General features: G+C 45.8%; 2 protein-coding genes across 4 annotated transcripts in view; both read right to left on the minus strand.

Moving 5' to 3' along the window:
* LOC105865181 (glucosaminyl (N-acetyl) transferase 2 (I blood group)) overlaps positions 1-25,493 on the minus strand; it is an 87,213-nt gene that overhangs the window by 29,755 nt on the left and 31,965 nt on the right. The window contains exon 1 of one of the 3 annotated variants that reach the window (XM_012753577.2): positions 1,966-9,214. The exons of the other annotated variants lie outside the window; for them this stretch is intronic. Within the exon in view, the coding sequence (XP_012609031.1) occupies positions 1,966-2,890 (925 nt within the window). The 5' untranslated portion in view covers positions 2,891-9,214. Of the gene's footprint in view, positions 1-1,965; positions 9,215-25,493 lie in introns of those variants that run through there. 3 annotated transcript variants of the gene reach the window in all.
* LOC142876320 (N-acetyllactosaminide beta-1,6-N-acetylglucosaminyl-transferase-like) lies at positions 13,439-23,966 on the minus strand. Its single transcript, XM_076010462.1, has one exon. It carries the CDS (start codon positions 23,543-23,545, stop codon positions 22,619-22,621), a length of 927 nt encoding a protein of 308 aa, XP_075866577.1. The 5' UTR covers positions 23,546-23,966; the 3' UTR covers positions 13,439-22,618.

Here is a 25,493-nt window from a genome sequence, read left to right on the forward strand (position 1 = left end):
CAGGAGGATTGCTTGAGGTCAGGATTCAAAACCAGCCTGAGCAAGAGCAAGACCCCGTCTCTACTATAAATAGAAAGAAATTAATTGGCCAACTAATATATATAGAAAATATCAGCCTGGCATGGTGGTGCATGCCTGTAGTCCCAGCTACTTGGGAGGCTGAGGCAGGAGGATTGCTTGAGCCCAGGAGTTTGAGGTTGCTGTGAGCTAGGATGGCGCCATGGCACTCACTCTAGCCTGGACAACAAAGCGAAACTCTGTCTCAAAAAAAACAATAGTAAATGCCATGCCTAGAATATTTGTGTGTTTAAAATAGGTATTTTTGGCTGGGTGAGGTGGCTCACGCCTGTAATCCTAGCTCTCTGGGAGGCCGAGGTGGGCGGATCATTTGAGTTCAGGAGTTCGAAACCAACCTGAGCAAGAGCGAGACCCCGTCTCTACTATAAATAGAAAGAAATTAATTGGCTAACTAATATATATACAAAAAAATTAGCCGGGCATGGTGGCACATGCCTGTAGTTCCAGCTACTCGGGAGGCTGAGGCAGCAGGATCGCTTGAGCCCAGGAGATTGAGGTTGCTGTGAGCTAGGCTGACACCATGACACTCACTCTAGCCTGGGCAACAAAGTGAGACTCTGTCTCAAAAAATAAATAAAATAAAATAAAATAAAAATAAAATAGGTATTTGTACATAAAGGGTTAACACTCACTACACTATGAGAAATGTTGGCTCACTTCCCCCACCTACAAGTCTTGGTGACCTGACAATTTAGCATCTGTCCTGGAAGAGCCTGTGCCTCTGTTCCCAGCCACCTTACCCATCCTCCTTCTGCCTCTAAGTAGACTTCTGTGACCACCACTCTAGTTTAGCTCGTAAGAATGCTGAGTTATTGGGGAACCACGTATGTCTTACTGCTTTGAGTCTGCTTTCAGACACAAAGGTAGCTTCCAGCAGCATTCAAAAGTGTGCCAATGATAATAACACTACACGTAAGAGCCGGGAGTTATTTCAAGAAGGGCAGGCATAGGGCCACCCTCACATAGGACTGACACCTACAGGCATGCTGGCCCAATACTGGAAACAAGTGTATTGAGACATCACCAGAGAGACGTGCTGCCTGTGGGAAACAGAATTTGGAAAAGGAACCCAGTCCTAAACCGAAGAGGGAGTCTGATGCTCTTTTCTGTCCCCAGCTGCCTGGCGTACCTTGGACCCCTTTCCAGATTATCATAAACAACTGAAGAGACCTCACAGTATAGACAAACAGGAGGCTGCAAACTGGAATTTCTAATAAAAATCTAAGCGTTAAAAAGTGAGAATTCTCTTTGGATCGATTCCAGCTAGAATCTCTCTCTGTAGGTTTCAACTCATTGTTACCTGCTCCTCTAGGCTAAAATATCAGGCTAGATTTGCTGACCCAAGATGAACTGAGACTTGGCTACTCGTTCAGATCTTAGACCACTGACATTCAAGCTGGAGTGATAATTTATAAACATCCAAATAGGCTTCCGAGATTATAAAAACAGCTACCCCATAATAGCGCCATGACTTTTGAGCAATGCCTGCATCAACGAAACAGTGTATAACATCCCTCTAAATGAAACATCACCTGTTTCGATTCATAAATTCTAGAATGCTTATTTTAAAAAAATAACAGCTGTGCTTATCAATGACTATGAAAACTATTCATTGAAAAAACAGCTAAAAGTCAGCACCTATGTGATACACAATCAGCGGTAGTTTTGCCACAGTGACAATAGCTCAGCATTTCTTAGATCATATCTCACATATTTATAAGAGAACAAAGTCAGCGCTAAGCTGTTGCTAAAAGCAACTAAGCTAAAAATTTTCTAAGTATTTGATTTTTAAAAAAATAATTTCAAAGGAGTCCTCCGGAGAGAAGTAGAATGTTAGCAAACTCCATCCATGGAGAGGAAGAAATGGGAAAGGGCAGTAGTGCCTACCTGGAATCCTACTGAGTGTCACCCAGAAATGCTCGTCAGGACTGTAGGTATCTTTTGACCACTGCAGTAAATCAATGGCCCTTTTGTCATGGAAAACAAAGTTGACAAACTCTCTGGTAAGGGCCACATAGGCAGTGCCAAAGTAGATGGTCAGCTGATGTGGAGGTGAGGCTTTCAAAATTTTCGTTTTTCTCATAAAAGAGCCATCTTTGCCTATGTGCTCTCGGTGGACATACTTGGTCCGTCCAATTGCGTGATCGGGGGGCAGCACCCCTGGGGTAATGTTTTTCCCTTTAAATCCTTTCAGGTGCTGAACTATTTCCCTGTTGGTTTTCAGGGGGAAGTCTTGCCCACAGGTGTTGATGGCATACTTCCAGGGAACCTGGGAGGCCACCAGGTCTTGCAGGCAGTTGAGGTCGGCCTGGAGCCTGGAAATTCCTGCGTAGACCACAGACTCTACCTTTGACGCAATAAAAGCATTTTGGAAACAATTCAGTAACTGCCGCACAGATTCCTTAAACTCAGCGGGGGCCTTCTCATCCACGTGAACGCAGTAGACATTTTGGGGCATATAGACAGCCCTGAAGAGCCTTTCAAAAGTGTCCAAGTCCTTGTGGATGACCATGACATACGCCAAAGGGAAGGCGACTTCTTCTTCTGACAGGGGACTTGTGATATAGTGATTCTGGGTCAGGTAGTCCTTGCAGGGGACACTTCCCAAAGGTAATGGTAAGGTATTTTCCCACAAAAAGGGTGGCTCGTCTTCTAAAGCAGAATTACAGGCATCTGTTCTGAAATGCCTTTCTCTGGAACGGTTCAGCTTCTCGTAACTTTTTGGTGGGCTCAACTGTCTGTTGTAAAATATCACACAAATAACCACACTGAACACAGTGAAAGCAAAAAAGTAATACCTCCAAAAGTTCATTATTTTTCACTTCCCTGGGGAAGGAATCTCTTCAGGGATTGAGAAATGATCAGTCTCTGAAACTATGAGCCTGAGAGGCTGAACTGACTGACTCTCTTGCCAGTCCTGAATTCTGACAGCCTCTCCAGAGTGCCGGCTTGCTCCCCCGAGTCCTTTAATCCTCACGTACGCTCCGCTTCAGTGTCCTGTCCATGCCTTGGGGGCTGGCTGGAGACGAAGCCTCTCAGCTGCGCTCCGGTCCTCGGCTCCTCCGAGCTTAAATCCCTGCTGTTCCCAGAGGCTCAGCCCAGCCCAACCCAGCCCCGGGCAAGCCGCCTCATTTACCTACGAAATGCAAGTGGTGGATCTCGGCAAATTACATCCTGGGAAGGAATGACGGGTCCTTTTCACTGGAGCAGAGTTTCTCTGGCTCCCCCCACCTCCCCTCCATCCAATCCGATCTGATTTCCCTTCTCTTCTCACGTTTTCTCCATGCCTTCTAGAATAAGTGGCTCTATTTTTTTCTGGCTAGCCCCACAACCTGCTAGCAGTGCTTGGAAGCCACAGCATTTAGGATGTTTGCTCCTCAAGTTTTATTTCTCTTCCTATTTCTCTGCCACATCTTTTCCTTTCAGTGTTCCCTCTACTCCTGGGCACCAGACACTGAGAATGAAGAATGCATTTGTAACACGTCTAAGTAGAATATAATCAGCGGCAAAAAAATCTTTGATGGTGAGGTTCACTGGATTAGATTAGATTCTAATGATGTAACATAACACGTGTGGGGTGTGTGTGTGTGTGTGTGTGTGTGTGTGTGTGTATGTACTGAACTATGGGAAGAGGCAACCAGGAATTACACCCTTGGGGGCACATGATAAGGGCAGAAGGAATCTAGGAGTGACTTTTCACATTAAAGGGTCAGTGTTGATATCATATAATCAAGTAAACATACCTTAGTTTGCATGTCAGGGAGAAACGTGATAGTCATTGTTCCCAGAGAGCAAAAGTTGGTTCCCATTTCACAGAGAAAGCTTCAGATGACTTGAGCTCTTGGCATAGTATTGTCTATAATATGTGGAGTGACTAGCCACTGGGTCGAGTTTAAAAGCCTGACATCTTTAGATCTGAGGTCATTTCATGGAACTCAAAAGCTTCTCATTCTCCTCCCCATCCAACCCCCTTCTCCTACTTCCTTCCTCTGAAAAAAGAACGAAATCTTCAGGGCTGCCTTGAGATTCCTGGAAGCTTCAGTCAGTGTAATTCCGAGGAACCGGGAAGAGCAGGTCTGGCCACATTACAGAGGGGTTCTCGCAGCTCACGTGCTGCAAGCCCACGTGGAGTGCTGGGGTGCACTGGGGGTTGACGCAGGTGGTAAGGACCCTTCTGGGGAAAAGGTTAGTGGTCCAACTAAAATATGTGGCAGCCGCCCAAGGAGTGGGTCCTGCTTCCATCTCACTTCTGAAGTCACCCTGCTATCCTACCTGCCTGGGCATGCAGCAATGGGAACAGCTGCTCCTGTTAGGAAAACATTTCCGTGCATAATGCGGCAACCTCCCTGCCCCCTCCCTATCCCACACCACCCCTTAACTTCCTGTAGTTCACTGTATGAATGAATGGCAATAATTTGGATATTGATTAGGAGAATTGTCAGGGCTCTTTGAGATCACCCAACACAGCCCTTTGTTTTACAGATGAGGAGACAGGCCAGTAAAAATATTCTCTCCAAAGTTATTCAGCTACTGGTAGCTAGAAACCAGAGCCTTAATTCTATAGCTCCCTAGTTCAGATGCTGAAGCCATTCTATTTGGCTAACTCCCAGCTGGTCACGGTGACCAGGGTAAAGTTACTTCACCTCTCTACGGACCACGTTCTCCCTCTGTGAAAGGGTAAATTACAGTGGCTTCCATTTCACACGGTTGTTAAGAAGATTAAATGGGATAACTTGTTCAGGGTTTAGCAGGAATCCAGGCACCTGGTGTATGTTCCATAAGCATTACCTGTGATTATTGCTATTGTTGCTGCTCTTTTGAAAAATACCTTAACACTTCTGACACTGCGAAGGAACTGATATTTTTATTTCTGTTCTTAGAAATGGGAAAGAAAAACATTTGTCTTCAGGCTTTCAAATGAGTTGATTTATTCCCGAAGGGAAATGTTAAATTCCACCTTTTTTCTTCCTCACAGCCACTTCTCCATCTCATAACACACACACACACACACACACACACACACACACACACACACACGCACGCGCGCACGAAATGTGGCTATATGAAGAAAACAACTGAACAGTCCATTCTGATTCCTTCACAGCCCTTCATTCATACAAGAACCACACCCTATTCTGCAAAATATGTCCTTGGCAGGACTTGTGGAGAACAGGAAGGAGAAAGCCTAAGGCAGAGGGGGAAGCAAAGGGCTTTCATGGAGGTTCAGTCTGGTTTTTTCCCTGCCCTGATCCTGCAGTAAGGAGCTCTGGTGGACACCAGTGCCAAGCAAACTGAAGAAATCTTTCATTGTGATTTAATCCAAGCAGATTGCAAGGGGGGAATGGCAACTTGATTGATAGTTCAAAACAGCATTATCAAAATAAATACATACATAAATAAAACAACCTTCCTCCTCCAAATCACATATATGGTTTGTCCTGGCTTATTTACGACGGTTTAGATGAACAGACTGAGATTAGAACCTGATGCTTTCTGATTGGCTGGCCGAAGCAGTTGGTTTGTTTTGCCTGGTATCTGTGGCAACTGAACAGGCATTTCTTCCAGAAAATAATTGGGTGGGCTAAGCTATTAACCTCCAGCCAGGACATTATTTCTGCTCCTGTTCACTCTAGTTGGCTTGACGTAGTGGACATTCCCTGTGACTCCTGGCCGCTCCCTGCCCCAGGGTAACCTTTATGGTCACAAACAAGGAGACGGCACTAGCACCACAGCTAACAACACATAGTCGGCTGATGGAGCTCAGGAGATTTCACCCCAAAATATGACTCCTTTGTATAGAGTATTTTGAATTTAAGGCGCTTAGAGATCAATAGGCCCTGGGCTGGGGCTTCCCCTCTATCTGCATAACCGGCCAGTCCCATCAAAAAAGCAATGGACTTTCCTTACCCTCCCAGTTATCTCACCATATTGCAGGAAAGAAAATCAAGAATGCAACCAGACCTGGCCCAAATCATTTTAAACATAATACCTGTCTCTCAGGTTAATTTACAAGTCAATCTATTCCCCCTCCCCATCCATTCATTCTCTCAAGAATCCATTCAACCTCCCTAGCAACCATTTATTGTCCCTAAACAGAATTACTTATACTCTTCATCTCCCCCTCCCCCTAAAAGACCAGCATACATATTCTGGTTTCTGTTCAGATCCTATAAATTTTTTGCCTTTTAAAAGGCGGGTATAAAAATGTCCCCATCCCATTGGGATACTGGGTAATCACTCTGCGATTCTCCCCGGCTGCATGGTAAATAAACCTCTTCCTCTTATTAATCAGCCTTAATTGTGAGTTCATCTTTCAGCAAATTTTGAGGGGTGGGGAGTTTCCCCTCACCCCCACGCAGCTGAGCTCAAACATTAAAACAAAGGGCCGGCCATCTGGGGGCCTCTGTGTACCTGGCGAGTTCCCAGTTCCCTCACTAGGACTCAGTTCCAATTAACCTCAATGAGCTTTGCTTCTACCCCAGCCGGGCTGACCAAGGCAGAGGGACGCTGGTCAGTGGCAGGGCAGGACTGGAAGCTGCGTCTGACCTGCTCCCAGATCCCCGCCGTCCATCTCCCTGGCACAACCACTGGCTGCTGAACCAAAGCAAAGCTTTTTGATGAGTCATCCTGTGAGGCTTTCTAATGGGCTGATTTATTCCCAAAGGTTAAATTCTACTCTTTTCCTTCCTCATTGCTGCTTCCCTTCATCTCATTCCATCCTGCTCTGTGTCTAAGGCTTTGGTTGTGTCAGTCTGGCAACCTCAAACTCTTGCCACAAGTGAGACACAGGAAATAAACAAAAAAGATCTCCAAGCAACCAAAGCAAAGATCACACACTGTAGGCTGGATTCCGGAACTCAAATGCGTACGGGCAGGTAAGACCGGGTGAAAGAATCCACAGACGGTGGCTAACACTTGGCCAGGCCTGGTGGACGCTGAGGAGGGTGGGGACCCTGGGGAATGACGGAGGCTGCACCGCCCTCCCCCAGCCCTCCTAGGCAAGCTGCCACCCTCAGCGTCGGCAATCAGGGCCACACGGGATCCCAAGGCGGCTAGTGCTGCCGCTCTTCCGATGTTTTATAAGTGAGAAATCTGAATTTTTATCAGAAATTCCCCAATTTTAAAAATGTTATCAACTAATTAACAATTTTTTAAATAATAAGTACACACACACACACACACACACAAGCCTGAGGAGTGCATTTGGCTCACAGGATGCCAGTCTTATCTTTGCTTTAAGCATCAAAGTTCAAGTGCTTGAATTCTGTGAAAGGACTTGAAAACTGAATGTGAAAGGACTTGAAAACAGAAGATCAGCACACACAATGGGCCAACCCAGACTTTCTTTGGAAACAAGCATAGTACAAACATTTACAGAAATCGAAATATAAATGTATTCATAGATATCTTATATATATTATATTTAAAATAAAACATTCTATTTAAAAGGGCATTCTGAAATGTTTATTCAAAATAGTGGGCTTATTTTTTCATTGAGGCATTTTTTTAATGGCAGAACGCAGATAATAGATTGGGGTAAAGGTTTTGTAAGACTGATGTTTAATATTCCTACTGTGCAGAGAGATCCTATAAATTAATAAGAAAAAGTAAACAACCAAGTAAAAAACCAAGTAAAAAAGTAAACAACCAAAAGAAAAGTAGAGTATGACAATCACAAAGCAGAAAAAGCAAATGGCCAATGAACACATGGAAAAAGACCCTTTTCACACTGGAGGTCAGGGCGATTCAGATGAAAACAAAATTAATATGCCATTGTGGGGAATTCCTGTAGTTTTCTGTTGCCTCCGCATCCATTCCAACTATAAGTTTATTCTTTTCTTACAGAAGCAGGGCTCAGGCACGCTTGACTCAGTTTACAGTCATCTACCTCCTCCCAGCACCTTGTGTGGTTGATCGAGATAATCTCCCTTGTATGACCGCGGCCTGGCGACCACCTCCCCATGGGACAGCTGGATACAACCTACCTGACTCACCCCACTGACCCACACCGTGCATGGACCCTGCACACGTGCGTGCCACAGTGAGTAGCGCTCAGTCGCAGTGTGACCCCACGGAACTCACGTCTGCCTGCTCCAAACCCAGCAATTAGAACTGTCTTTGGGAAACTCCCCTTAGTCATGCCTGGGACCCCAGTACAGGCTTGGGGCCACGGGTCCCACCCTGTCTCTCTTGGCCGCACCTGCTGACTGAGCATGCATGTCTCAGACAGCACCCCCTTCCCGTTGGCCTTGTGAGGTGCCCTCTTCTCTCCGGGATCTGTAAGTAATAAACTGTTTCTGGGGTTCCACGTGTTCTGCTGGGCTGCCTCGTCTGTGTCTCACCTAACCAACACACCTGGACTCACTTTCCTCCTGGTCAGGTGTCTCCTAGAGAGTGGCTACCTTGGTAGGGATAAACTGGACACAGGTCAGACAAGAGCCCCGGGGGCATCTGCCAGGATAAGCAAGTTTCCTGGGAGAGGGACACCTGGTCACAGGTTGGACACTTAGGCAGTAGGCTGCCCACCAGGGTAAAGCAGTATCTGGTGAAAGGCACACCGTAAACACCACGACCACCTCCCCTGGAGCCACATCCGGGCAGGGCCAGAGTTTATAGCCAGAGAGAGACTGCAAGACCAGATTAGAAAGAAAAAAAATACAGCAGCCATTTTGTCACCCATTAAATAGGCAGACATTTGAAGAATAGTTGCAAGTGCTGGCAAAAGTATCCACTGAAGGGAGTTTGAATTGCTAGAACTTTTAGGGGAAAGAAGTTGTTTTAAAATTTTTTATAAAAGTGTGTATGTGTATATATTCATAAAAAGTACACCTCAGAATGTTCTTAGAGCTAAACAGATGGGAAGTCACAAATTAGAAGAGGGATGTGGAACTGGCAGATTCACTGGTCTACTGGACATAGGTCAGACAAGAACCCAGTTCCCACCACCCTCCCACATGCTTCTGCGCTTGCTTCTTGCAGTATTTTCTCCCTCCCTTTCTGACTGTAGCAATCCCTCTGAATCCCAGCTCTTCTTTCTCTGCGTTTCTCTCTGGCTCTCTGTCCCCAGGTCTCTGTCTCTGTCCTATTCTCCGGCTCTCTCACTTCGGAGCTCCCCCAGCCCAGCCCTCCAACTCCCTTAAGCCTTTCCACCCCCTCTCAAATCCCTCCTCCTCAGCCTCCCTAAAATAGTGGTTTTTTAATTAATTATTTTGTGCACAAAAGGGTAGACTTCAATTATTAATATCTAGAAAACTCACAGTTATGACAAAACAGTTCCCATTCTACCTCAGATGTCAGCACTTCCTCCAGGAAGGGCCAGGTAGTTCCTATCTTAGGCTTGTGGCCGTGTGGTCTCTGCTGCAACAATGCAGCTCTGCTATTTATCGTAGCATGAAAGTAGCCCTTACAATACGTGGTTGTATCCTAATAAAACTTTCTTTATGGACCTGAAATCTGAATTTCCTATCACTCTTCATGTTATGAAGTCATCTTCTTTTGATATTTTTTTCCAACCACATGCACATGGAAAACCATTCTTAGCTTGAGGGCAGTGCAGAAATAGGCCAGATTTAGCTGAAGGGCTATAGTGTGCTGAACTCTGCTCTAGATTATAATCATACTCCTCTAGGCCTAAATTTTGCAATTTTGAGATCTGTGCACTCACCTATAATTTCTGTGGTTTTACAGAAGAGAAAGTGTGAAATGAGGAAAAATAATAAGGTTGATCATTTTCATACCCACATGAAAGCCTCTTTACATACACCATCTGGGTTGCAGTGCAAAGTGCTGGATTTGTAGAGTGTGGACAAGTAATTTACATTCTTAGCCTCAGTTTTCTTTCCTATAAAATGGAGGTAATAGAAACTACCTCACAAGGCTGAGATTTAAATGGGCTGGTGGGTGTGAAAGCATACACATATATGTTATCCTGGTACCCAACTGAACCTGGTTTCTGCTGGAGGTGACAAGGGACCCAGGAGTATACATGCCAGGGCAGAGTCAGATGCCACTGCAGAGCCACTCTGTATGCCTCAGTTTCTTTTCTGCATCTATAATATGGAGATATTAAGAACACTGACCTCATAGGGTTCTTAAGAGACTTGAATAGGCTAATACACAGAAAGGGCTTAGAACAATGCCTCGCACATAATAAGTACTTGACAAATCTCAAGACATCTCTCTGTTGCAAACCAGGCTCATAGAAGACCCTGCGCACCCCGACCACCTTCCTAAGTAGGTTTGGTGGAGGCAGAACAGCTGGGCATGCAGGGGTCACTCTGCCACCTTAAAGATCCCTAAGTACAGGCGGGGGCCCTGGAGGCCACCATAATCACCGGCAGCACCAGCCTCTTCTCTCTCTCCCCACCCCACTGAAGGGAACTGCCTTTCATTCCCAACTGCAGCCTCTTGAGCCTGTTCTTTGAAACAGCCTCTGACTTGAGTACTTCGGAGAGCAACCTGCTGGTGCACGCTGCAAAAAGCTAGCGATGGAGGCTGGAGTATAGCAGGGTGCTTTGGAGTTGAAGACCAGGTGTAAATCTGGCTCTGCTGCTTACTGTGTGGCCGTGAGACAATTTCTTGATTTCACTGTGCTATAGCTTCCCAAGTCTTGAAAAACAGTAGAAAGTCTACCCAAGTGGTGGGAAATACATCTAAGAAGCCTTTTCTAGCCTCCCTCTGTCATCCCACCTGCCCCCACCCCAGTTTTCCTCGTTCTTCCAGGGTCACGCTGATTTTCTCCACTTCCCTAGCAATCCCACTGGGGGAGCAAATTTCTTTTCCTTCTGGGGTTAAGTGCCCGGCTGTTAACTCTAATTGCCCCAGCAAAACGAAAACAACAACAGAAAAATAAGAAAACAAAACAACTTTATGTTTGGCTATATTCTGTTAAATCTCAGGGAACAGCACAGGTAACTATTTGTCTTCTTGTGCAACTTTTCCGTGACTCCAAATATATCATCTGAGAAAAACATTGCAAATTCCAAGAGGCAGTATTTTGCAATCCAGATGTATCTTAAAGATCCCAAACTCTTTATCTTCTGAACACTTTCAAATAAATAGAAACAAAACAGTTTTAAAATAGAGATAGGCAGTGATTTCCTCCAACTTCTAATTTTAATAGTTCTATTAAATTCTTGATTTGTTTTTCATTTATTCAATCCACTCTTATACTAGTTCTTTCCCACAGAGAATGTCATTTGCTTGAGTTTAGACAGTTTGTTAGGGCAGAGTGCTTGGATAAATCCCAAAAAACAGATGTTTCTTCTGCTTTCCTAGAAATTAAAGCTGAAACAAATTCGCCTCCAAGATATGTCCTGTGCTTATTATAACTAATTGAAGACAATATTTTGCGTTTGATTTTCCCACTGGGTAAAGTAGTTTTAAATTTACCCATCTATTAGTTTAGATGACATCCTTAAACTCTATACTCTGTCCTCAAAAACGGTGGGAAAATTGTTATATGAGTAGGCTCAGTCCTGGTTTGCTTCGGTTGGGCCCCTCACGGCTGACTCCGCAGTTTCAAATCACTAGCCTTCGATGCATTGTAACCTACATAATGGAATGGTTTTGATGATCACTTTTTCCAGTGTTTTTTTTTTTTTTTTTTTAATGAGACAGAGTCTCACTCTGTTTTCCAGGCTACAGTGCCATGGCATCAGCCTAGCTCACAGCAACCTCAAATTCCTGGGCTCAAGTAATCCTTCTGCCTTAGCCTCCCAAGTAGCTGAGACTACAGGCATGTACCACCATGCCTGGCTAATTTTTTCTATATATTTTTAGTTGTCCAGCTAATTTCTTTCAATTTTTCTAGTATAGATGGGGTCTCACTCTTGCTCAGGCTGGTCTCCGACTCCTGAGCTCAAACAGTCCGCCCGCCGTGGCCTCCCAGAGTGCTAGGATTACAGGTGTGAGCCACCGCACCTGGCCTTTTCCGGTGTGCTTATCAGTGCTGTTCCATGGAACATAAATATTTCTCCCTCCAGATATGCCCTGTGTGTGGGAAAGTGAGCAGAAATGGGGTAGCTGACCAATGTCTCCGTTTGCCTGGGACTGAGGATTTTCCCAGAACACGAGATTTTCAGTGTTGAAACTGGTTAAGTCCTGAGCGAGTCAGGAAGAACTGGTCACCCTAGATACCCTAGGTCCCACCCACTCCTGGATTGAGAATCACTACTGAAGGTACTGCTGATTACAGACTATTCAGTAACTGATCAGTGGGAAAGGAACAGAACTGTTCAAACCACTGATCTCGGCGGGGTTGCAGGGGTGGAGCAGGGCAAGCACACACACATCACTAAGTCTTCGGTGCAGAAATCTCTTCGGGATCCTTCCTCACGCTTCCATGAGCCACTGAGGCATGGGGACAAAGTGATTAACATTCATGGGATGGCATTACAGTGGACCCCAAAGAATGCATTTAAATCATGCTAACTACACAGATGTTCCCCGGCAGATATAGGAAGGTTTTGTTAACAACCTAAATAATAATGGAGGACCTAAAGAGATAATAATTATTATTATTATTATTATGGGGTTACTAGTATCTAAAATCCCCTCCCTTCCACACCTCGTGTGACTTGACAGATTTTTCTGTATGCAGTAGGATTAACAGAAAAATACAGGATTTTATGAATGGAATGCTCATTTTAAAGTTTATTTTTTTAAAAATAGGCAGTAAGTCTAGAAAATGTAAACTCACTTTACAGAACGGGGCAATCAGGCAGACTTTTGAGCTCTCTGGCTCACAATTTCCAAATTTGTACAACTTTAGGATTGGAACTAGATCCTCTCTAAGGCCCTCTTTGGTACTGAATGCTGCAATTATTCTAGATCCAGCATAAAGAGCAGACTATTTTTACAGGAAAACTGTACTTGGGAAGCTTGGTTTGGATTGAGTACTTGACAGGGAAATTCCAGAAAGTGGTAGGGTAATATTAATAGAACAGAGATAAATCAAGAAGCTTTTGAAGTGGGGAAGAGGTCAGCTAGCTCACACAGACCGAAATCCTGGGAGAGGAAAAACCAAACAGGCACGGGTTTGAGCTCCCCAGGAGATGACCCACTACCTAGCAAGGCCTTCACCTGGACCTCACTGTGAGGTCAGAGGGTGAGAGAAAGACAGGTTCATATGTAGATCTGCCATGGAGAAACCACACTGAGAAATGGTTAGTTAGGAAAGCAGTTATCATACTTTTGTTTGGGATATATCCTTCTAAGACTGCAAATTGTCCACTGCAAGACTGGGGGGGGGGGCAGGAATGTTACCAAAATTCTTAGCAGGGTCATTTGCTTTACCAAATGATGGGTTATTCTATCAAAGAGGCAGCATTATAAACATCTGGGCTTTGAATCAGGGGCCTTTGGTATTTTTTTTTTTTTTTTTTTTTTTTTTTGCTTCTTTGGTGCAAAATATGGCACCAATTTGGTAAAGCACACAGTGGAGAGCAAATTTTGGGGTAGAATACAGTCTGGCTTGAGCAGGTGCTGCCCACTGGCTAGGCTCAGCAGTGAGAAGCATTTCCCAAATGAGCAAGATGCTTTAGAAAACCTAAATGGGAGAGAACTGTCTCATTGCTGTTGCCCAAGGGCTGAGAGGTGTTTAAGAAAAGTCCAGGAGAGACTGAATGTGGCTGAAAGATGCTGCCTGAAGTTGATGCCCAGGATTTGGCAAAATAATCTTGGCGCTGTGTGTGTGGGGGGTGAGTGTGTTGATTTCAGGTGGTGACTTGCAGTTGACTGGGCAGCAGTGCTGAGGGGCACCAGCATATTAAACATTTTTTTCATTTGACTCAATTTTGTGTGTCTGTTTGTTTTTTGACGTCACCACATTGATCCATTTGATTCAATTTAATAAATATTTATTATCAGCCCACTGGATGCTTGCTATGCTGGGCTGCCAAAAATACAAAAGACCACAAAGAGATTATAGTTTAATCTGGATAATATGATACCCATCACATTCCTAATTAGAATGCAAAGATGCAAAGAATGACATTAAGGAGTTACAACAGAGGTTTATTAATATAAAGGTGTAAAATTAAGGAAAAAAAGATCAGGAGAAACTTCCTAAATGACACACCACTGAATGCAAACCCATTAAGGCCATTGTTAAAATGGAGAGATGGCAGACTGGCCAAGGCAGAGAAGGTGACATGAAAAAAAGGGCCAAAGACAGGGATCCAAGGCACAGTGGTTTTTCTGGAGTGTCCCTTTCATGGAAGGCAGCAGTGGGAACTGACGGTGAGGTGGCAGGGGTGACAGCGAGGGGACAACCAGCAGGGACATGTTGATACCCAGCATGCCATGTTGCACTCCCTGTACTGAGTAATCCAATAAGCTGTGGATACTCACCAACACTTTTAGGATTGAGAAATGTTATTTTTAGACCTTAAGAAGAAAAGTGTGTCAAGAGTGTTAGAATGGTTTGAGGAGGCCAGAGAGACCACTTGGACAGGCCTGACAACAATCTGCGGAAGCGCATGATGGGCTGGAGTTAAGAGCACAAGTGATGAGAACAGAAAGGGTGAAAGCCTCTAGAAACCTCCCACAGACACGACATACAGAATGTGCTGATCAGACCTGGGGGCCAGATGGGGAGAAGTTGGCTGACTTGAAGGATGTCGCTGGAGAACTGTTGGGGAGGGCAGGGGATGGAAGGGGCCACGCCAGCAGGTGCAGACGGGAGCTTCGGGAAGAGACAGGGAGGAATTCGGGGACGGCCGGGGAGCATGATACAGACACATGACTCATCAGCACAGAAACGGTGACGACACATGGAAGAAAATGAGATCACCGAGGAAGAGAGGAATCCAAGAACCACAGAGTAAACTGAGGAAAGAACTGAGGAGAATGTGTACTGAAAACTTAAATTTCCCCAAATTCTGAATTTTCACTGAGAATAGTGGCTCCCAAACTCAGCTGTTACCCAAGTCTCATCTCAATAGTCAGTACCCAAGAATATGAAAAGGACAGAGTCCTGCATTTACATACAAGTTTCTCAAAGAGAGATTTTAAAAGAAATGGCCTCTAACACATTTGGCAACATGAGAGTCTTTTCATAATCTTGAGGTTGTAGCTCAGAGTTCTGTGACAAAGTCAAAATGCTACGACAAATTCATAATTCAAAGACAGCTGGCTTTGGTCTTTGATAGTTACCTCTTGCTGGCACTTTTAACTCTATCTGCCTTTGTAAGTAGAAAGAACTTTTAGAAAAAAAGTGAACGTGTACATTGCATCGTGGACAGGGGGCAGAGCACTGGATTAGAAATGAGAAGATATGAATTTGTGCCCTGGCTTTGAGAATCACTAGCTGGTCAATAAATTCAATAAATACCTAGAGTAGCTCCACATCCTACACAGAGGGGAGACTGAAACACCAGCAAGGAAGGGGAAAACAGCGAAACTGTCAAAATTCCTCTGGAGAGATCCCTTGGGAATGCACCACGCTAAGCTGACACCATCGCCCCAACACGGCCCGTTCTGCCTTTAATCTTGGTCCGGATGGCTGTTTCTTCTAACGAGCACAGATGAAGACGTCGGCCCGAGCTGAGGAGCTGTGTTCTGAGACAGACGAGCGCTGTGCTTTAACCGGTGAGCCATGGGGACAGCCCCAGCACAGGGACAAGCAGAACACGTGGGTCACTCTGGACCCCACTCATTTGGTTGAATGGAGGACACAGTGGCATGGCACACCATCTACACTCATTTAAAACATGTATGTGTGCGCGCGCATACAGTTGAGTTTGTGTAAGTTGAATGAACATAAGCCGGGACCTCTTCATCTTGAGCACGACTCGGGTGCCAGGGCTGTGCCGAGTACAAGGAAAACAGAATTGGCACGTGCCACTGCTGCCCTGGAAGCCGGTCTACAGGGCCCCAGGAACACAGCGCTGCAAGGCAGAGGACAGTGTGCTGCGGCACAGGAGGCCGGAGGAGTGAGCATGAGGAAGGCTTTCAGAGACCGTGCGACTCTAAGCTGACTCTTAACAGCTCGCGTCATCGTCATGGGGGTGGAGAAGGGGAAGAGCGGCCCAGAGCCTCGCCTAGCAGAGGGACTGGCACATCGAGGTAGGTAGGCTGGATGTGGCGCAGCGGGGACCCACGAGTTACCCAGGGATGGGGGCACAGCTAAAGAAGGGGCCGGAAAAACCAAGGGGGCCAGATCGTGCTGAGCTCCCTGTGATCCATTAAGGGGCTGGGACCCACGCTGCAGGGGATGGGGGTCCTCAGGTTTCTAAGGAGAGGGGTATGAACGCAGGACCACAGGTCCTCCTGTGCTGTGGGGCTGGATTAACCCTTTGCACTCGCTTGCTTTTTTCTCGATTCCTTTATTCTACTTAGGATTTAATTTTTTAAATACCCAAGATTTTACAAAGCGTGACACTAGAATAAAAAACTGGAGTTTCTTTTCATACAAACTTATTTATTTGGATTTTTTAATATTTCAAATTATTGATGCATTCAAGAGTAATTTTAATCTCTATAATTTTTGCTAACCATGTCGAGTCACACTTGACATCTGAGTGCAAAGGGTTAAAGCAGGCTGGGAACAGAGGGGAAACCAGTCAGGAAGAAATTGTACCACGGTAAGGGAGAGGAGGGTGGATGACGGCACCAGGAACGGAGAAGAGGCAGTGGCTAGATCCCGTCTACCGAGTGTTTCCTCTGTGCCCGGCACTGTGCCCGAGAGCTGGGTGCTGTCGGGTGTGTCGCTCCCTGGGCCTCCAGCGAGGGCCTGCACGGCTCACACTCGCCCACGGCCCGCCTCACGCCGGTCCGGCTCTCACACTCACTCACTTGGCAACGGCCACACAGGCCGCTTTCCTGGCTCCTGAACACACCAGGCTCTCGCTCACCCCAGGGCCTTTGCAGTCCCTATTCCCTCTCCTCTTGGGATGCAGTTCATGGGGTGCCTTTGCTGAGAAGCGTTTCTCAACCCACCTCATCTAAAGTTAGTCCCTTCCTGCGTCAGCCTGTAAGTTAGCACTTCTCACAGTCTCAAATGATCTTGCTTATTTCTCTACTTTTTATTATCTGTCTCCCCCTTCTAGAATGTATCCTCCATGATATGGGGGGCTGTTTGTCTAGTACCTAGCACAGTGCCTATGTGCTCCCCAAATATTTATCCAATGAATATCCATTTTATAGATGAAAATACAATAATCATAACTAACTCATGTAAGCCTCACGCATTTGGTCTACATATCATTATCTTCCCCACTTTGCATGGGGAAACTGGGGACACAAAAGTTAGGTAACTCATCCAAGGTGACGCAGCTTAGAAATGGCAGAGCCGGGATTCAAACTCAGGCGGCTTGGCTCCAGGATCCAGGGTTTTGCTGTCTGTGCTACATAATCACTCTAAAGCTGAGGTTGACAAATGTCAGGTCACATGGCTGGTGATGAAGGAGCCAGGATTTCAACTCTTGAGCCTGAGCCCTTAACTCCTACATTCCAGAGAATCCAAACAAGCAGGGATGAGGGTGGTGAGAGCTAAGCGAGAGAGAGGCCCAGCCTGGAGGCCTGAGCTAACGGAGGCTGGTGTCAAACTCAGGGCCGTGCAAAGGGGAGAGCATGAGTTTAACTCCAAGTGTGTAGAGTTTGAGGTGCCCACTGCACATGCTGTCAACTGTGCTGCCTGCTTTTGGAGCAACACACATTACCCAAGCCCCCTACCCCATCTAACATTTGCAAAATGTGGGTTTAAGTACCCACAGGATAGGATTCTTGTGAAGATTCAACTGAGATAATCTAGACCCATAGGTACATGTTAGTAAGCATTAATTCTCATCTTTCCTATATCTTTGCTCACATGAAAGAGCCAAAATTTTGGGGAAAATGGGCTAAATATCAGGATGAAAGAGAACATTTTTGAGTGGGTCCAATTATAGAATCATTCCACAAGCTTAATGAGACTTAGAATTAGCCAAATTTCATCTTCTGAACACTTGCAGCTATTGCAATAATTAAATGAAAAATTTGTAAAATTAGGTTCAATTTAAAATGTATATAAGCATCACTTCTCCCTCCCCTGGATCTTTCCTTTTATTCTTATTTCTTGATAGGTATATGCCATATTTGTCTTCGGACAAGTCATATATTTTAATCAAATTTTCTCATTTGTAAAACAGGAACAATAGTCCCTCTCTTACACGGTTCTTATAAGAATTAAAGGAGAAAGTGCATAATAAATTCCTTGTAAACTAGTACTGTCCAAATATGATAAAGGAACATTATTAATTTTAAAATGTTTGCATGAGGGAAAAGGATATGGTTATTGAGATCAAGTTGCTCATGTGGTTAAAACCACACGCATCCCCATATATTATCACTAAATCTTGCCCCTCTAATATCCTGTGGACATGCTCCTTAATATCTTCCCTGTGTAGGACAAAGAACCATCTTTCAGCAGGCATGTGCCTTTGTCTGCCCAGCGTTTCTCTGAGGAGCCACCCTTCAGCTCCAGGGTGGGAAAGTGACCCAAGAAAGGCTGCTCAGCATTCTTCATCCCCCTAAAAGGAATTTGGACCAAGCAGGTCCAATCTGAGGTCTCCCCTGAGCTGTTGCTGGAACTATCAGAAAGAGGGAGTGGGGGAGCTTTCTTTCCCCTCAGGAGAGCCAGCGGTCAAAAGCAAGTAAACCTGCAGCTACTCTGGCCATCTCTGGTAACGTGTGGGAGAACCTGCCTGAATGAAGCCGAAATGGAGGGACAGAGAGATAGGGCGACCAACTTGTCCCAGTTAGCCAGGGATGTTCCCGGTTCTACCCGTGAAAGTCCCAAGCCCAGGACAGATCTGGGCAAATAGGGACAGTTGGTCACCCCACAGACAGATAACCTGGCAAAAGGGTCCTGAACACATTGTTTCTGATCCCGATCCGGCTCCCTTGGGTGTCTCAGTCATGTGACCCACTGCTGGTGTTTGTTCAAGCTACTCAGAGTTGAGTTTCTGACACTTGCAACCTATAGGGTCATGACACCCTCCCAAAGAATGTGCATGTATAAACAAAAGTCACAGTTAATAAAGCAAAATGAATCAAAGTAGGAAACACACTATTTTTAGAATTAAAAAATGAGGAAATGTGATCATGTGGTCCCTTCTGAGATCCAGAGAATTTGACAAAGGGGCTTTGAAAAAAAAATGTACACAAAATGGAAAAAGGAAGAGAGACAAATGAAAACATTCTTATGGAACAAAAACACCAGGGCATGAGAAAAGTCAGGGTAATGAACGAGCAAAGATTCGAAAGAACAAACTTAACGCAGAGAGGGAAAAAAAGCAGCTAAAACCAAAGAGTGTGGTAGCTTGGCCTTTTCCTCAGAGATGAACCAGCCCTGAGGGGCATGGAGTCACTCTAGCCGTGGGAATGCACTGTGTAGAAACCAGACCAGTGGCGCTTGGGCAAGTGCTGAACAATCCACAAGAGGTAAAGCAAGAATCCAAATGGCCTCAGGCACTCTGCCTTGGGGCAGGTGGGCAGTTCAAAGTGCTACAAGAATAACCCAGGGGTTAGAGAAAAAAGTTTTTTCTTAAGGTGACAGAGCAGAAATTACAAAGATCCGAGAAGTTAGAAAATGTGAGGGTGCACCACAAGGCAGCGTAAGCCACTCAGCTGCAGCGCAAGCCAGGTTAATCTGTGACCCTAGAGGGTTTCCTTTGACAGGGTGGCCAGAAGGGAGAGGGCCGGACACACATCTGTACATGAGCCACGCAGAACAGAATGCCAGCCATGTCACCTGGCTCCCCCGAACTGTGCGAGTCTGGAGCCCTCGAGAACCTTTCTGGCCTGTCCTATCGCCACTCGTAACAACACAGCGTGCAGAGAGCCTACGGGCTGAAAGCCGAGACAGAAGTCATTGTCTCAAGAGAAGGGCACCGTGAAAACCACAAAAGGCAGTGTGAAGCTATGAGATTTAGGGCTACTTCCACGAAGATCCTTTCTGTTCAGTCTTACCCTTTCTAAATGACTTTGACTTTGTTTTCTGATACCACCTAATTCTAGGGTGCTGACCATTTTCTTGGTTGTACGACTCTTGGGGGTGTTTTGGGAAACCCGAAGTGCCTGCACAGGGTCCTTCTAACACACGTATTTAGGAGAAAGGGAGGCCGCCCCTTCGAGGGGCGAAGTGAACAGTGCCCTCTGTGCACACATGTTCGCGAAAAAGACATTTATGCTGTGTGCGCTCACAAGCGTTTCCCCTTAAAACATGACATTGAAAGTAGAAGAGCCGATATGATTAAAGGCTGTCCGGCTATAAAGAACCGATTCACACTCCAAATCTTAAATCACAAAGCGCGCTCAAGGGTAAAACCACGGGAGTTACTCGAGCATGTGATTAGATTTTATGTGGCCTTTGAAGGTGGGGAGAGCCACCGCCAGGGCATTTGATGATTTATTTGCTTGTAATTTTGGGAAAGGCCCCACCTAGGAGCAGGATATCCTTTCTCCCTGAACCAGGATGTTGCCCAGAGTCTAAGAAAAGGAGGCAGAGCCCCAGGAAACGGCACACCATCCTGCAACGCATCCCTTGCAGAATCAGGACGGACCATGCTCACCTTCCTTTCTGGAGCGACGCTCTCTAGAGGGGCTCTCACTTCCAATTCCTGCAAGGGAGACGGATGCACTTGCCCAAGCTAAAGGACAACGTGGAGTCCAGGCTCGCCAGCACGTCTGTCTTTCTCTCTACAGAGTCCCGGTTTCTGCATATGAAGGGTTTTTGTGGTTCTGGGCATTGTGTCTTCTGCAAAGAAAGGCGCGTGTAGGAATGAAAGGGGCCCCTCATTTTGGAGCTGGGGAAATTTGAGGTTCCGTGATTTACATGGGGTCACGCTGTTGCCCTAAGTGAGCAGAAGCCAGGGTGCCAATCCCACAAACCTATAGCAAAAAAAGTATTCTTTCCTGTACCTATACAGATATGCTTCTTGGTCTCTCAAGAGACCAAGAGCATTTGTCTATTTGACTAGGGCAGGAAAGAGGAAGGGGGTCAGGAAAAAATAAGGTATTCTTTTTTCCTTGACTTTCTTATTCTGATTTGACATTGATAAAACTGACTATCCTTCTGGCAAAGTAACCACAGACATTTAACACAAACCAAAACCCATGATTTTCTTTTGTTCTTTTTTTTTTTTTTTAAAGCCGCACTCCAGACTTTTGCCAAGTTACGAAATGCCTTCATCTCAGTACAATACCTAAGGAATCACATGGCTAGTACCCAACTTAAGAATTTTAAGGGAATGGTGAAAATAGAAAGGGAATAAATATTTAAATACGAACATCAACCTCTAAGTGCCTAATGCTCCTAAATTATATGCCAATGACAGAAACAACAGATCAAAGGTGAAAAGATGGTGGCCACTGGTTAGGAGAAAGAGAATCAGGAAAATGCATGCACGAGGGAACCCTGCTCACCAGGCAAGCCACCCTGGGATTCGGAGACCGTACATGGTATTTTCCAGAGAATGCCGGCGTGTTTATCGCCCAGCAGGCCCTGCCCTGCAGCCCGAGAGCACCTACCAGCGTTTCCAACTTGGCAGGCTCCCAACCACCAGAACAATGATTGCTTTTCTCTAGCTGTAATAATGCTGTCTAGTTCATCAGAGATCCATTTGGTATTTTTCATTGAGTCCAAAACACACTGTTTCCTTCAGAGAAATTCTATCATGTTTTGTACATTTTAAAAAATGATTGATCTGGTAAATATTAGTAAAGGTTGAAAAATTTTGATGAGAGAAGTTTCTTCTAGAATCTCATTATTTTATCTTAAGTAAAATGTATTTTTTTAAAAATCCTACAGACATGATAAGGCACATGCATGAGTCCAGATATTTTTTAGCTCACTGGGTCTCAGGGAGACAGCTGTGGTGCCTGATAAAGCCTCATGCTTTCACATTCATTCATTCATTCATCTAATATGTATTTATTGAGCATTTACTATGCGTTCTAAACATTAAGGACACAGCAGTAACAAGATAGAAAATGACCCTGGCTTCACTAAGCTAGTACACAGAAGATCAAGAACAAGCCCATGCAAAGAGTTAAATATGATAATTCCAGATGGCAATAAACTGTCTGAAGGGAAAATAGGGTGGTGTGCTGGCCAGTGGCCAGGAGGCATGGTCAGGGCTGCCCACATCCCAGAGTTCAGATCCGGCTGAGGAAGCAGGAGCCTGCGTAGGCCTAAAGTAGGCAGGAGGATGGCCAGGCAAAGGTCCTGGGGTAAGAGCAAGCTTGACAAATTTGGGGGAAAGAAAGAACATCAGTGTGGACTTAGAACAATGATACCGATTGTGGTTAAGATTGAGTAAGATTATGTCTGTGAAAGAACTTGATGAACTGCAAAGCGACGCCACGGAAAGTTATTATTTGGTAATGCTAGACTCCTTGAATGCTCACATAAAGAATATCATTCTGCATGTAAGAAGGACTAGGGTGAGAACCACATAGATTTTGGTTTTCATCTTCTACTTCCTAACAAGCAGTGGCTGGCCCCTCCACAGCCCTTCCACGCGTGGCACATCTCCTTTGTGCGAAACACGGAATCTCACATACCTGGAATTCTGTTGAGCGTCACCCAGAAATGCTCATCAGGACTGAAAGTGTCCTTGGACCACTGGAGCAGATCGGTGGCCCGAGGGTCATGGAGGACAAAGTTGGCAAACTCTCTGGACAGAGCCACGTAGGCCGAGCCAAAGTAAATGGTGAGGTTGTGGGGCGGAGGCGGCTTGAGGGCTGGCGTTCGAATCACGTAGGAAAGCTCCCTGCCCAGGTGCTCCCGGTGGACGTACTTAGTCCTTCCGACCGCATGAGCTGGGGGCAGCACCCCTGGGGTAATGTTCCTCCCTTTAAACCCTTTCAGATACTGCACTATTTCCCTGTTGGTTTTCAGGGGGAAGTCTTGCCCACAGGTGTTGATGGCGTACTTCCACGAGACCTCTGAGCTTGAAAGGTCCTTGATGCAGTTGAGGTCGGCCTGGAGCCTGGAGATCCCACCGTAGACCACTGGCTCCATCTTGGACGCCAGGAAAGCATTTGGGAAGCAGCTCAGCAGCTGTTCCACCTCGTCTTTAAATTCAACGGTCGCCTTTTCATCTACATGAACACAGTAGATATTTTGGGGCATGTAAATAGCCCTGAAGAGCCTCGCAAAGGTGTCAAAATGGTGATGGATGACCATTATATATGCCAAAGGAAACTGAGCTTCTTCTTTAGATAAAGGGGCCGTGATGTAGTGGCTTTGGGTCAGGTATTCCTTGCAAGAAGGCTTCTCATGGATCATAAGTTTGTTTCTCCACAGGAAAGGTGTTTTCCCGTTGATAAAGGATGTGCAAACTTGAGTCAGCATCAAAGAGTCTGAGATATTTAGTCTCTGGAAGCTTTGATCTCCCCCAAAACTGAACACACAGAACACGATAAAGACGATGACACTAGAGATAGAAACTACGAAGAGGCAATGCATCGACGAAGGCATGCCTCAAGGAAGGGCGGACCGTCGGCGCCCGCCCAAATCTGTAAGTCTTTCTCCAAACTTACTCGTTTCTCTGAGTTCTTATTTTGGTACATTCTCCAGTCATTCCCACCCTGAAGGAGATGCTGCGAATTTGTTCGTTGTCATCCCGAGGCCGCGGCTGCCGGCTGCCTCCCGTGCGGACCTGGAGACTGCTCCGCCTCCCTCAACCCTCCTTTGTTTAAACCCCGCTGCAGGTCGCGTCGCCCGGCATCCCCTCCCTCTGCCTGGCTGTTTGCATCTGCTAGCTGTTTCCCCAAAACTCTGCTAACTCTTCCCCCCTCCGGCTTAGCTTCTCAGATCTCTCATTTCCCTCGGCTGCCCTCCGCTGCGGCCGGTGTCCCCGCCGTGCATCACCACTGGGGAGGGCGCGGAGAGCCGGAGCTGCAGGGGAGCTCGGGCGGCTCCTGCCCGTCCGCGCCCGCCCGCCCCGCCCGCTCGCGCCCGCAGCGCCCCGCAGCCGCCGGGGTAGCGCGCCTCTGCTTTCCAGAGCGCTGCTTCGTGAAACCCGACTCGAGTGACAAAATCTAGAATAAAAGAAAACCTCACCCACCCCAGCTCCATCCTGACGCTTCCCGGCTCCACCTGCCCTTTTGCGAAACAGGAGCTTACTGGAGGAGGAGTTGCAGTCCTAGGGGACCCGAAATTGCAGGGGCTGCTGGGCCCATGACTCCGAGATGAAGCCCTCTCCTCCCACTTCCCGCATCCCACCCGCTGTCGTGTCTGTCATAGAATGCTGGGGCCAGAGGGACAAGTCCTGAGCCGCGTCCTCTGCTCTGGATGAGACTTTAAAGCTTCATGGGAAACAACTTGAATCCTGGCCACAAATGATACTCACACAGGGGGTCTGGGGGGCATTCAGGCTTTACGCAGAGAACATGCTGGAATGCTCAGGGGAGTGTTGTGCACCCGTCCAGATAAGCTTATGGATCACCTAGGAAATGAATGTTGTTTTCCCCTATCTGTAAAAATAGCAGTGTTCTGGCTAAGGAGTATCAAGCTATTTTACTTAGAAGGTTCTCATCTTCAACTTCTCGCTTCTCCACTGGCTACTCTTTAAATGAAATATAGATTAATGCATTTTATTTAATATGCTCTTAAAATGACTTCTAAAACATCAGTTTAACTACTGACTGCCTTTCCAATCCCCTCACTATGTACCTGAATTTAACAACTCAGTGTCTCAATTGCAAAGCATTCACTCATGGTGGAAACTGACCCCCTCACCCACCCTGTGAAGAAAGAATGCCCTTTAATGCACATTTTCTTCTTCCTTTTGAACAGTTTCTACCCTACCATTAATTGGAAGTGATAGGACAACATACTGATTCCTTGCTTTCACCATGGGTAGGAAAATCAATGCCATCCCCAGGATTCATGGCACCTCTAAGTCCAACTGAATGACATGTCATTTCCTGAGCACACTGCTGTTTTCATTCTTCTAGCTCTCATTGTTTACATTTTTCATTCTTCTAGCTTATATATTATTTTTCTCTCTCCCTTACTAAATGCTCCTCATCCTCCCCAGCCCCCAAATAAACTTTCTATATAACCAACCCCTGGATTTTTAGGTCAAAGAAAAAGAAAATGTAGCCATTATATGAATAAAGTGGATCAATCTAATTCTCAGTGTCTTCTATGGAGGAGAGCAAAGAGAATGACCTGAAGTTCATGAAAATTCAATCCCAAGATTTTCCCAAATAATACCTTCAGATTCCTATATATCTATTTTCTAAACAACAGAGAGTAATTTCAATAGCTCATCTGACACAGCCTTGTGGCTTAGAATGAATATTAAAATACTTGCAGTTTGATAAAGCAGTGTACATAATTTAATCAGGGCAACAGGGTCTGTTTACATTGTTATTTCCAACTGGCCAATAACATGAGGGTTCAGATTTATACAGGCTTA

The sequence above is a fragment of the Microcebus murinus genome, chromosome 15 (genome assembly GCF_040939455.1).
Source record: "Microcebus murinus isolate Inina chromosome 15, M.murinus_Inina_mat1.0, whole genome shotgun sequence".
NCBI lineage: Eukaryota > Metazoa > Chordata > Mammalia > Primates > Cheirogaleidae > Microcebus > Microcebus murinus.

Bases quoted from the DNA above. Each gene is read 5' to 3' on its own strand.
- LOC142876320 (XM_076010462.1), bottom strand. From the start codon at position 23,545: ATGCCTTCGTCGATGCATTGCCTCTTCGTAGTTTCTATCTCTAGTGTC.